At 39.1% G+C, this 13933-nt stretch overlaps 1 protein-coding gene and 1 long non-coding RNA gene across 3 annotated transcripts in view; one reads left to right on the top strand and one right to left on the bottom strand.

Annotated features, from left to right (window-relative positions):
- Positions 1-4919: 4919 nt before the first annotated feature.
- On the bottom strand, positions 4920-6054 carry LOC124162604. Its single transcript, XR_006865628.1, has 4 exons — positions 5888-6054; positions 5346-5439; positions 5050-5269; positions 4920-4960 (listed from the first exon to the last, which is right to left on the bottom strand). It is a non-coding gene; the product is annotated as an uncharacterized LOC124162604 (long non-coding RNA).
- A 197-nt stretch (positions 6055-6251) lies between these two features.
- Positions 6252-13933, top strand: part of LOC124162078 (tyrosine-protein phosphatase 10D) — a 283105-nt gene continuing 275423 nt past the window's right edge. For both annotated transcript variants that reach the window (XM_046538438.1, XM_046538437.1), the window contains exon 1: positions 6252-6687. In XM_046538438.1, the coding sequence (XP_046394394.1) occupies positions 6604-6687 (84 nt within the window). In that variant the 5' untranslated portion in view covers positions 6252-6603. The remainder of the gene's footprint in view (positions 6688-13933) is intronic.

Raw genomic sequence — 13933 nt, 5'->3', positions numbered from 1 at the left:
ACCATGTACAATGGTGTGGTCCGTTCGTCTTGAACCAGCCCTCCCGATTATCACTGATTCATTGGGGCTGCTCAATATTAAATTCATGTTTTTATTTTTTTGTGGCTTTGGGGGGATCTATCCCCCCCCCATAGTTACTCCGCTGCTCTGGAGCATTGTGTAAACTATACGAAAAGGAATAACAGTCATGCAGTTCCCTCTTATAAGGAATATATTATTCGCAAAATATAATTTTAAGGATCCCGAAAAAATGCTGGAACCTCCGATTAAATGTATCGAAGAAAAGTTTTTTGCCATTTTTTATGACGTCACAGGCCAGTTGTAAACGAAATAGTTTTAAAGAAGACAAAAATACCAGTTAAAATTTTTCCTGGCTTTTATTACTACGAGTTGATTTGATTACTTAATTTAACTTATCTGTTCTTCTTTGTAACATGGACCAAGTGCTTTACTAATGTTATTATTTGCTTCCAACATACGTCAAGTACGGTATTCCCCTTGGCCAGCAGCCAGCGCCGGACTGTGCCGCACGGCCGAAAAAACGATTTTAATTTTTGCATCTTTGGCGGTCCCAGGTCATCTCTTGTGATCACACTGTACAAGCTTTGTTTCACCTGGCTACACCAATGGTCCGAACACCCACGAATTATAAAAACACAATTACTTTCCTTAATAAAAGAAAACAAAGTATTGAAAAATCATGAATTCAAAAATCAAATATTTGACAAATGAAGTTTTTTTCAATTATGAAAATTGTTAAAATTAGTTCTACTTAATACCTGTTTTTCAAACCCCCGACCCCCAGGTTTTGGACCCCCCAGAGCGTAATTCATGGCTATCCCACTGTGAGCGAGTCTCAACAATGCGATTGCGCAATTTCACCCATTTTTACATTAATTGTTTCAGGAAAATTTTCGTCCAACCTTAATTATTTGACGTAGTTAAAAATCCAGAGATTTAAAAAAAGCGCTGGCCTTGGTGGCGGCGGGGTAAAATCCTCCCCTGCGAAACTAATGGTTGCGGGTTCGTAACCCGCCTGGGTAAGTAACCCTTAACCAAGGCATGGATGGTAGTGCCTATTCGAGTGCTAAAATGCAATCTATAATCACGATGTAAAAGCCGATTAGTGCTGTTTTCGGAGGTGTGGAAATAAATAAATAAAATTCCGAAAAGGCTGGATACCCAAGAAAACTGTTTTGATGGTAACTGCAAAGCGAAACAAAAACTTTTTGCGTTGCCATTGCTCAGTAATTAAGCAGTTTCGACCCCATATTTATGGCCAAAAATGCTAAAAATTGTCTCCCCTACCACGACCTGAATTATTACAGATCCCTTCAGAAACTCCCTGTATATGCATTAAAATCAATACCGCAATATAGTGTACGCTAAAAAAAGTTTTCTATGTTGAAATAATATTTTACCTTATCTGTGAATAATATTCTAGTTTCGAAAAGTTTTGCTTGCACGCTATAAAAAAGCGCATTTTCTTGTCTCCATTGCGAAGGTTTTGAAAGAAGAGCGCTTCGGGACCGTCGCGGTTCAAATAGTTTCGATGGGATGGCAGCACTGTCCTTCTCCCCCACCACGGCGAGTAGACTTGTAGGTGAGGGGGGGAGAAATTCGCGGCGAAGCGGGGTTGCGCCGCTACCCCGGCCACCGTGGCGTGGCAATCGCGTGACGTCAGGATAACAGCCAATCGGAATTGACTGCCAATGTCGTCTGCATATATTGCTGTATTTACGTATTACTTATTATTTTTTCTTATTTCCTTCAACCAGCGCGAATTTAGGGACAGGATTTTGTAGGGATCTTATAAGGATAGGGGTATTACTGCTTCAAATAAGTAAAAAATCCGATTACGCTACAAAAGCCTTTATTTTGAGCTGGTGTCTGTACATGAAAAATCGTTATTACAACAGAAATTATTCTTTAACAAGCAGGACAGGAGTCCACAAAATTCACACGTAAAGCGGATAAGGATTAGTTTGTAAGAATTAAATGGAACGAAACTCCCACGTACCACTCGTACGTTCTACCAGTCTAAACTAACATTGTAAAAAGTTAGGAAAGCTCAAATCAATAAACATGGGTTACAACCAACACACATTAAAATAATATTTATACATTGAAAATCTAGTCATTATATTGACAAATAAGCTTCCATCTTAACAATGAATGTACAAAATTGTATTGTAAATATCAGGCTATATACCGTAATGTGTACTACAGTATAATGTCCTACGTTTGATGCAATATAATTAAATTAGAAGTTGAAACGAAAACCAAATACTGTTTCACAAACTTTTTATTTGCTATCAAGACAATTGTCATATGATTGATGAAAGACTAATGTCATATGATTTAAGACTCCCTTACAAATTCAAATGTGTTTTGCTGTTAGGATTATGTACATATGCAGTAAAACCTCTATGCAGTGAACCTCTTTACATCATAAACCTCCACACTTCATACCACCCCTGCGGTCAGTTTTACATGTAAATTTATAGGCAAACCTCTTTGTAGTGAACCTCTTTATCTCATAAAATACTTATCATACCAAGGAGATACTCCCGAGACAGCCTAACTACCTCCAAACATCAAATTGCCCAAATTTTGGTCCCCTCCATTGCGATGTAAAGAGGTTTTACTGAATAATTGAGGATCTTAGAAACCAAGAAAGATAAATGCAATTAATTACCAAGAATTATCAGCTATTATGTAAAAAAATTGCACTAGTCCCCCTAAGCTTCTATGGTCCTCATTTGTTATGTAAAATGAATGACTAAATGAATTAATCTAAAAAATCTTTACACGTGAGAATACAACTCAAAGCAAATTAGCAGTAGGAACACTCGTGTATTTAAAAATTTTGACTGCAGTAACTTTTCAACAGTCTGACTGAACTATTAAATAAAAGCAAACAAAACAATGAGGCGGGAATGGGAAAGATTTTTCTGATTACAGAAAAACCCGACTCTCTGTCTTACTTTGAAATTTGATTAATTTACCCAGCCTTAAATATTTATTTATTTCAAAGGATGGAAAAAATACACTTTTGCATTCAAAAGAATCCTAAGTCTGGAATAATGAACAGTAGTCTCCATGTAAACTTACTAGGAATTTCCAAATTAATCAATTTTAGGGGCGTACAATCCACATTGAAATCATGTAAAACTCAAGGTCGGAAAATGTCAGAAAATTGCAAATGCCCTACAACATGCTTCAAAATTTCCATTAAAAGCTGTCCAGATTTGCCAAAGCAGTATCCACTCCTTTGTTTGAAAAATGTTTTTGAGTGACCTTAAGTGTTTAGGGTGGTAAAACATTTATCCTTGTGCATTTCTTATGGAACAACCGTTTTGGTTACCAAAAATCAAAGGCAGCATTTCTTTATACCTCCTTTAGGCAAGTTTCATTTGAGATATGAAGTTATAATTTTCACATTTATGCTAACAAATAGATGAGATTCACTTGTCTAGCAATCCATTTCTTCCCACGATAATATCTCCCTTGATAAATGCAGTTATACTGATTAAATAATTCATATTCCCCCAACATCAATAAGGACATAGGTATTTACTTCCTAACCATAAATACCAAGGGCAGGAAACAGTAATCACATCTTCTGAAATCCATCACTTAGAAAACCAGATTATCAATGCACTAGATAATAAAATGGAAGTTGCTACAATATTTTTTGATTTCTCAAAAGTTTTTAACACTGTGGACCACCAATTGATCCTCAATAAACTTGACTTGATGGTTTTTGTGTCATAGCTAATTTTGATTGAAACCTACTTGTCGGACCATATTCAATTTGTCATTACCTCAGGAAATGGTGTAACTTTCATTTGCCTGGGTACAGGCCTGAAGCATGGAGTTCCATTAAGCTCCTTCCCTGTGCCTATCCTATCACTTTCAGACATAAATGAACATATAAATAGTTTTCTACAAATAAATGGTTCCAATCCATTCCCTATGCTGTTGACACCAATGTTGTTCTCACAGCAACAATAATTTTGGAGAATTGAAAGAAAAATACAAAAAGTGAGTCATACTTTCTCTACCTATCTCATTGAATACATTGGAGTTCCGTCTCAGACAATGGCCATTTTTATAGATCAAAAAAAGAGGCATTTAGGCTATGAATTTTTAAAAAACATGATGCCCTTTACTGTCCTCTGTTCAAAAAGTTGGCTGTATTACCACTGCCATGCAAAAATTAGAGGTTTTGGTACTCGTTGTCTTTAAGTAATGGTTATTTTATTAAAGTCGGTAGCAAAAACTGTAACTACTGTTTTCACTAATATTTCTCATATCTTGCTCACTAAGGGTGAGGCCTTAAGACAAAGTTTCATTACACTTCCCTAAAAGACAGAGAAAAGAATGTCTCATAAGATACAAAGAAATAATATCTCCTTCATCTTACACAGAAAACAGTATGTTTATACATATCTTGAATGGTATTCCCATCGTTGATTGTTGAAATAAATCAGGCCATTATATGTACCGAATAATTTTGTAAGGTGTGCTAAGAATGTTGGCTATGTTGTGTAATCTGACTGATGTGTTCTATTGAATCTTGGTGCATGAGTAATTAAACAGACTAAATGAGTAACAGGGAAAGATACTTTCCAAAAAACCATACCATACAACTTTGTGAAAACATCAGGAGAGGTACAGGCTAATGCTTGGTCAGAGAAATGCAATTTGATAAATAAAATATATAACATAATATAGAAATACCCACTATAGAGACTGCACAGAATTGGCGAATCACAAATATATATTAACTTTTTCAATACCTTCTTCCTAAAATTCCAGATGCTGACATTTATCATGCAAGAGGCCACAAGATTTCCATTCGAGTTCTTCTGTTGGGCACTTCCATTAAAGCTGCAAAACTGCTTTATGAATTGAACGATTTCTGCAGTCACACTCACACCTTAATCAATCCACCCTGCAATAGACAGTAAAAATAACATGGATGTCTCCCTTACTAAATTTATCTATTTACAGTTTCTCAAATCTGTATGAAATCATACTCACCTAACCGAACAAAAATGTCCAAATGGAGAAGACAGTAATCGACAGAATGCATGGGCGGCAAGGCTCCCTTTCATTTTCTCTCTTCACCTAGGATTAAGAGTAGAGGTGGATATCTTGGGGAAGTGAACGATATTCCCAGTGTCTTCTACTCAGATTCTTTAGTCTCCTCATTGTGGGTCTATTTTCCAACCCTTGTAATAGCTACACCACCAACTGTCATCTACAACAAAATTTATAATTAATTATGGTTATTTACATAATACTGACAATTTTGAAGTATTTGCTAATGTTTATACCTCTTCTTTATTGTCATATTCCATGAACATGGTTCGTGGGCACTTCAGGAGATGTGGAGGGTCATCGATGGTGAACATTTTTTCACCCGCAAATCTGAAATAAAGATAGGATATCTTTGCCAAAGTGTTGGAGGAGTAGAAAGGACCATCTTCAAAGGGATTACTCATCACGCCAGCTTCCCTAATATAAGGGTACTCCCGTGGAAAATTATCTTATAGTGAATGACTGTCTCTCGCATGGAAGAAAATAATGCCCTAATAGTACTTAAGTCCCCACCCTTTGCACTTGCATTTACCCCGTCATAACACCATTTACAGCACATATATAGCATGACACTAATGAAAAAAATCCACAGATACTCCAAGAACATAAGAATATTATACGCTAAGTACGATATGTCACATAAAAACAGATTGTTTCATTAATTTTGAAAGTGAATTGGAAGAACATGGATATACAGCGGAACCGCCGGTCTCACCTACTGGCTTTCAGTGCATTAATGGCCAACTTATACTACAAGATTCTTTCACTTTGTACTTACAGACGTTCATTCCGAGGAAATTAATGCAATTTGATAGGGCTATCAGGAGTTTTCCGCGCGCCGTATCCAAAAGCATGACAACGTTGAGACGAAGACATGTTTAGATTCAAACGATTACAAACGGTTTGCTGTTGTCTGCTAGTCGTTGCCGATTGGCTGTTATCCTGACGTCACGCGATTGCCACGCCGCGGTGGCCGGGGTAGCGGCGCAACCCCGCTTCGCCGCGAATTTCTCCCCCCCTCACCTACAAGTCTACTCGCCGTGCCCCCACGTCCACGTCCCTCACGACTCGCTTTTGCGCATGCGCCACAACTTCTCAGCTTCCCGTTCCCTGGCGCCTGGCTATTCACCTGTTACGCTCAGTCCGCTGAGCACCAGCGGTATTCAATCGTGTGGCACTGGTGTAGTTGAATGAATGTTGTTTATGTCGTGTGATATGAGCTTTATGCTTTGCTATACAGTGTTGTGATCCTCTGGTTTGAGAGTCGTTGATATTGTATTGCTGTGTCCTCGGGTCTTAACGTGTCACGCTCATTTTTGGGAACACCCACATGTGGTGAAGTGAAGTTATTAGAGAGAAAATGTGGGAAGCAGCACTGCCTGGAAGTTACCAGCGGTGACAGTTGGCGAGACCGAACGGGAGTTGCTGAACCTCCTTCGCCGTGCCCTGCGGAAGATACTCGAAAGTTAAAATTCTTCGTTTTGAAGCTTTATAATGTGGAACAGCGGCTTCCATCGACTGTGGGGATGCCTCCCTGTGCGTCTTTTGGTTGGATTTTCTCTTGCTGCTCTTCTAAACGTGAGTTTATTTACCTTTTTCTTCCTGTCACACTTTGAAGATTCAAGGGCCAGTTTATGTGCCACATTTGATTCCTTCATTGGACGAAAGACTTATTTGTTTATGGCGGTGAATCCTAAATCTATTGTGATGGTCTCTGTTATTTTAAATTCATAAGGGGTGCCATCGCTTCATTGCGTCTGCGTATTGAGTTTGTTGTAAGTTAAGCTTTCAAATGGCCCTTATTGAATGGTTATCCAACTAATTTATTGGGTCATTTTTTCGAGAGTGATTAATGTTTTTTGTATTATAAGTACTGAAATACTGAGTCGTCAAAAACACTTCGGCCATGCCGAGTATAGCTCATCCCTTAATGTATCGTTTTGATGTGTGCTACTATTGAGTCGACTCAGAAAATATTCGTTGAAGCCAGTGAGCGAAATAGAGCCACTGTTATATGAATGGACTTCCGCCCCCTTTGTCCTGAGAATGTACCTATGTGGGTATAACTCGATAGTCTTTGTTGTGGTTATAATGCTCGAATTTATTTATCAGAAGAACTTCAACCTTGTGCGAAGCACTTGTAGTGTTATATTATTTCATATATACCTCCAAGTTAAAAATCTACCGATCAAATAAACCCTTTGTTATTGTGCCCTTTTTCTGGTTTACTGTGCGAAATACTGAGCTATTACATTTCTCTTCATACGTCTTTGATCTTGTAATAACTTGTCTTACCTACGAATAATGGTAGAACACGTATGGTGAAATGGGGTGAAAGTTGTATAAGTATTCTCATTTATGCCCTTTAAGATGCGTCACTTTCCAAAAGTAGTAATTTGGCTAGAACGCTCTCTTTACTTTAGAGGAAGACCCATATGGTGATTGGTAGCTATTGGATTGCCCGTCTATTTTCATTTCTATCCATTGCATCGCATAGTTGTCGAATTACAGTGCAACGTTGGAAATAGATTCCTTTGTAATTAAGGCACGTGAGTTTGGAGGTGACGCACTTTTCCAAAATGTTCTAACACCAACACAACACGAAACCTCTGGAATGAAGTTCATAAGTTCCAGTATTCATGTTATTTTACCTAAATCCATTTTAAATGAGCATCGATAACTATTATGCGACTGTTGAAAGCATTTAGGCAGTGGCGTAGCCAGGAATTTTATTCGAGGGGGTCAAAAACCTGTGGGGGGGGGGGGATTTTTTGAAAAAACAGGGTACTAAGTTGATGAATTTCGACTAGTTTTAACACTTTTCGTAATCGAAAAAACTTCATTTCTCAAAGAAATATCTTGTAAATTCATGCTTTTTCAATATTTGGTTTTCTTTTATAATGCAAAGTAAGTGTGCTTTTATATTTCGGGGGGGGGGGGGGGGGGGGGGCGAACCCCTCAGAGCCCCCCCTTATAGCCCCCCTCTCTCTACACCACTGCATTTAGGTGAGGCCGTAGTCATGAAATAATTCGTTGGTGCTCATTTTGGTAAAGGGTGTATTTGACAGAGGTACACGTGAGGTAGTTTAACCGAAACATTTCGGAAGGGTTTGAGCGCCTTCACTACCCTCTCACTACGTCCTTACATTTCGTATTTGAACTCTGAGGATGTCTCTTGTAGCAATTAGTTATGAGGCAAATTTTTATTTGCTGTAATAGGGGAAGTTTCTCCGCTACCTAATGGAATTTGCAACCGGTTGGTTTCGTCAAGGGCATTGGCGGGCTATTGTTTAGGATGGAGACCAGTTTATAGTCGGCGTATTTCATCAGAGGCAAACCTATATGAAGGACTATTTACACGGTACATTATCTCGTACAAGTATGAACGCGAGAATGAACACCAAATTGCAGCTTGTAAACACCCAAATTGTGCGAATGCATGAACAGAAAATAGGACCTTCTCTATTTTGATTCCTGCACATGTTCCGTTGCGGTCCACAAAAATCGTTTATGCAATCAGACATTAACTTGTATGTGTTAATATATCGTGTAAACAGGCCTCAAGAGAGGAAAACTTCAATTTTTCTCATCCGCGTTTGAGTGGTCTGAAGTCGTCTAGCGCAGTTTCACGTCCTATCGTTGATCTCAGTATTTCGTATGCACGCAAGCTTTGATTAGTCCTAATCCTCAAGTTTTGGATCGTTTGTCGAACATTTCGACTGGTTAGTGCGTGTTAAAGTATTTGTTTCTTTTTTGTAAATTTTTGCACAAGGTTTTATAGATAACAATAATACATGTTAAAAATAAAGCGATAACATTGGGCGAGTACCCAAGCGTTGCTTATTTGTACCTGCACCGAAGTAGTTGGACCGAATAGTCCTAGGTGCTCTTGTGTAATATTTCAATCCTGCCGCGTGAACGAGGGTGAAATTTACGTGAACATACTTGGGAAGAAATTCCACTGGACCGGGAATCGAACCACGGACCTTTGGCTTGCAATGGGTAATCGGGAACCTGGATAGCGTCATGGTCTGCGCAGTGGCCCAGAGAGCCTAAGGTCCGTGGTTACATTCCTGGTCTAGGAGAATTTTTTCCTATGGCAAATAGTGTGAATTTCGCCTAATTTTGCTAATGTTTTTCTTAAGCCCCCACACCCTCGAAGCTATGGTCACATCGCGTGGAAATTACGTCAGTAATTACTCTTGTTCCCATTCATTTTAGAGTTGGTTGCATACACCACGCCCCAAAAACCACATGGGGTCAGTTCGTCATGGCGCACTCTTGCCCTCCTTTCATCGCGAAGCATATGTTGTCAGTCTTTTGGGCTACAAAAGCAATTAATGTCCCATTAAACAACGGAAAGTACGTGACAGTCGATGAAATTGTATCAAAACATCGATTGTTGTCAATACTCTTGTAGTATGAAAAGTTATAGGTGTGCTAAGGAGACGATATGTCAGTTTTATCCGCTAAGAATATGTATAAAAATACGTTCTACCGCTTTGACTCTCTTGGACTGCAAAAGTAATTCATGTCCCATGTAGGTACTGAATACCCGGCTGTTCATGACAGGCTGTACATTTTTTTATCGAAACATCGATTTTAAGTATGTAAATATATGTTGGTATATACTCCTATAGTATTTAAAATTATATTAAAGTGTCAAGGTCAAGTAAGCAGAAAAAACTAATAATACATGTAAAGAATATAGGAGTACGTACATATATTAGAGATAGAAGCACGAGAACTACTACGGGCTGTGATTCGCATCTTCTAGAGAATCAGACTTGAAAGAAATGTCGCGCATTTTATACTCCGATTGTGTTAAATTTGTAGAATAAAGTTAGTGGGAAGTTATTAGATATCCTTATTTACAGAACTACCATCAAAAATAGAGGCATAATGTGGGGAAGGGAACTTTGGTTGTGCTTCGGTATTGGTGGATATTTTCTCATTCATATGAATTTCGTCTTTGTTTGGGAGAGAGACTTTATTTGCATCTTGGTGGATTATATTGGCCCTTATGCCGCTGGAGTCCCCATTTGCGTGGCCCTTATTCAGATTTTCTAGGACTGAACCATCAGAATATTCCTTTAAAATCGATTCCGTGATTTATGTGCATTCGAAATAGTAGTTGGAGGAATATTTCACTTATTGGTCTGAGTATCACCAAATCAAGTTCCTCTCGACCGTTGTGCTTTGTTTTTTCTTTACGTCACGTATTATGCGAATAAAACTTACGTCATTTTCTTGACATTTTCGCAGGCTGTGAAGCACACTTTTGTCTACATTTGACTGTTTCTCAAACCTAAAAATTTATCTTCTGTAGAAGTAAAAGAGAGAATTTTCTTATTCGACAAACAGGCGTATGTCGAAAAGGGATTACTTCATGTACGCGGATGCTCTCGAGATTATAACATTAATTTTAATCAAGTAATACGTCACAAAAACAGTCGAGCGGGAGTGATGCATCCTCTTATGTTGTTTTTATGACTGGTGCGTCCCCTTGCGAAGCTATAGTCATTTGGGAAAGCCACCCAAGTGGTCTTTTAGAAAAGTAGGGGTCGAAGAAGCCGCAGGTGCACCACCTCTAGGTGGATCCTACCTCACAGACAACTATTGAATACCCAGCAGGTGATTCCTAGGCAACACACTCCCATGTCCAACATAATTGGATGGCTAAGTTCTAACGACACGTATCTCAAAATTTGGCCGGTTTGAGACATTTATCTTAAACAAAGTGTATTGACATTTAAAAAATAAAATTCAAGCAAAAAACAACTCTTTGTTTGCAAGTGTATGCTTCTTTTTCAGTTTTATGAATTTTTGGTTTTTAATTTCAGTGTAAAATTAAAAATATAAATAGTTTCTTTTGCTCTCCTGAAAAGTTGCTATTTTGTAGATACGTGTTGTTAGAACTTAGCCATCTATATGTGGCGAGGCAATGCATTCTTGATGGAATTACTCATATTTTTCTGTGAGTCCATATCCGTGTCGTCTTTGTGTTAAACATCGTAATTGGTCGCGAGCGATTTATTGACAACTGAAGTGATAACTATTGTAGATTTTCCGCGTTATGACTACGTTGTGAACATTCCAATCTATTAAATATACAGCCATCCTTTTCGAGGTGGCCTGTTTCTCCTGACATGAACTGGTTTACACACAACATTGTTTTTAAAAACAGGGACCAACACTAGCACTTGTAAATGGTTGATATTAGCTCCCGCAAAGGATGCATTTTTCTATGCACTGCGCAGAACTGAAGAACAAAAAAGATGAATTTCAAATAAAGTTTTTGTGCCCACATAAAATGTGTCAATAGTGTGCAAAGTGAGTTTTCAAGATGTAATTGATGCAACGTGCGGCAGTGATGTAATTCGGATGTAGGCAACATTCATATTATTCATATTGTATTTTATGATTAATATCAATTTTCGTAAGTTTGGAGCATTTTATATTCTGACTATCCCAATGATGGGGATTCGAGCATGGTTTACCAAATATTTGTAGTGTTATATCGATTCCTGTGCAGTGGAGGTACCGATATCTTAGATTTTTTTCCCTTGTAAACAGGGCCGGATTTAGGATGTGGGTGGCACGGAGTCCATTTTGGGTGGAGGCCCACTGTTTTAGGGTGTCGCAATTTGCACTACTTTAACCAAACTGACATTGAGCTCTTCGTTTTCCTAAATTGCATAAAAAGCTGCGCGCGCAACTCGTGTTTCCGACGGTACCGCTTGGCGTGCCGCTGGTTGCGTTCAGAGCTACATTTACAACGACAATGGACAAAGTGCATTTTTATCAGCAGCGTTTACCATTTGTTAATGTCGACGTTGACGGCTACGTGGTAACCGAAAAACAACCCTGCTTCATTTTGAATTCATTCTTACATGATGTTATTTTCTGTTTTTCCTATTTTGTGAGATTTACCTCTTTATTGGCGGAAGGCTCATGATTTGTGGGAGGCCCGCGGCCCGGGCCCTTCCCGGGGCGGGGGTGGCCCTTCCCAAAGGCTCTCCCTTGATCCGGCCCTTCATGTAACTTTTTTTCATATAATCGTATTTATCGGTGAATTTCCGGGTTGTATTTTATCTAGACTCAGTGTCTGATAGAATTGGTGGATTGGAGAATTGGCAGTGTACGCTACATCCGCTGTTTTAACTGCCTCCTCAAAAAATCCTTCCTCTCACGTCCGGCTTGATCGCCGATATGGCCTTCGGCGTTTCTCCGTATTTTGTTCTCTTGGTATTTCCGCTACGTTACTTGGTATTCCTCATTTCCTCTTGGGGGTTCCCTCGCTTGAACGTCCTATTCGAATTCTGCGATTTATCTAGATATTTGAAAGGGTATGTATGTTTGTCTGGCCGCTGTGCATTTCCATTCGGCTCGACCGATTGCGACCAAAGTTGGTACATAGGTGGATCTCATGCTCCCAAACCCCGCAGTGCTACTTTCGGTTGCGTCCACCTCGTCCTTTGCGTCCTTTTCTCATTAAGTACTGTTTGTTACGTCACGTCATACAACTTCTGGTGTTGGACATCCTGCCGGGTAGGCACACCTCTTGACAAAGTCAAAGAGAACAACAAAAATCCTATGTAACTATGAAATCCAAGTTTCCCACTCCAACGGATACTATCCTTCCTGAGCAAAGCCGGGTGGCCTGCAAGTATAGCATATACATCTACTAAAGGCCCTGCGAACCACGCTATGGGCGTAACGATACCTCCACTGCACGAGTGCTCAACAGTCGCCCACAGAATCAAATCCGCTCATCTAGGAGCCCAAAAATACACAGACGCTCAGCTGGCAGTACCCAGAGCACAAACGCCCACCTCCGAAGCTTGGAGAATTGGAGGTGAGCGTTAATGCTCCGGGTACTGCCAGTTGAGCGCATTCGTGTTGTTGGGCTTCTAGATGAGCGGATTTAATTCAGTGGGTGATTGTTGAGCAATTGTGCAGTGGAGGTATGGATAATGTACTATTGTAACTGATTTTAAGGAAAAGAAATTAAGAGACAGCGTAATGAATTTCGATGACTATTTAATTTTAGGCGGATTTTTTTATTCCACAAATAACGTTTAAAAATGGGTTATAAATCGACCTAAAATACTTTAAAATGAAAATTGTGCATTTTTTATTCTGTAGATATCCGCTGAAATATTTTAATACTGTGTTTTTGTAACCCCAATGAGAAATAATCAATCGATTATTACTTTATGAAGTTTACACGTTATGATGGAAATACTGTAATTATTCTAAATTATTATTATCTTCTATGGTACAATGAAGTTAATGCTCTAAGAATTGACTGTTCCCGAAAGTGTGTGAAACAGTCTCATTCATACCGCAGGTTCCTGGGTGGACACTGGACAGCCACAACCCTACGCAAAACCGCCTCCTAATCCTACATAAACTTTAGGTGTGGCGCCTTCGGGAAACGATTTGTGACATAAGCTCTGCTTCTATTCATTCTATTTTGTCGGTAGATCTCTCAGTTATTCATTATGGTCGCTATGGCAACTTCTGAGCAGACCATGGGGACTCCATTGAGGAGGCCCAATTCCATTCCATATACTTAAGACTGATTTCTGTTGCTACTTCCAATGCGATCCAATTTTTTCCAATATTTTGCGATAATTTTTTGTAATTAGGAGGAATAATATTGAAAAGTGGTGAATTCCATAGATCACTTAATGGTGTGTATGAATTTCTGTCAACACCCCTAATCGTACCTTATTTCCCGGTGAAACTTGGATCACCTTGTCCGTCAGCGACGCGAGTGGCGACTTTAGTAAACCCATTAAAATGCACGGAGGGTGAC

This window comes from Ischnura elegans, chromosome 7 (genome assembly GCF_921293095.1).
Source record: "Ischnura elegans chromosome 7, ioIscEleg1.1, whole genome shotgun sequence".
Classification (NCBI taxonomy): Eukaryota; Metazoa; Arthropoda; class Insecta; order Odonata; family Coenagrionidae; genus Ischnura; species Ischnura elegans.
This window is presented reverse-complemented; position numbering and strand designations above follow the sequence as displayed.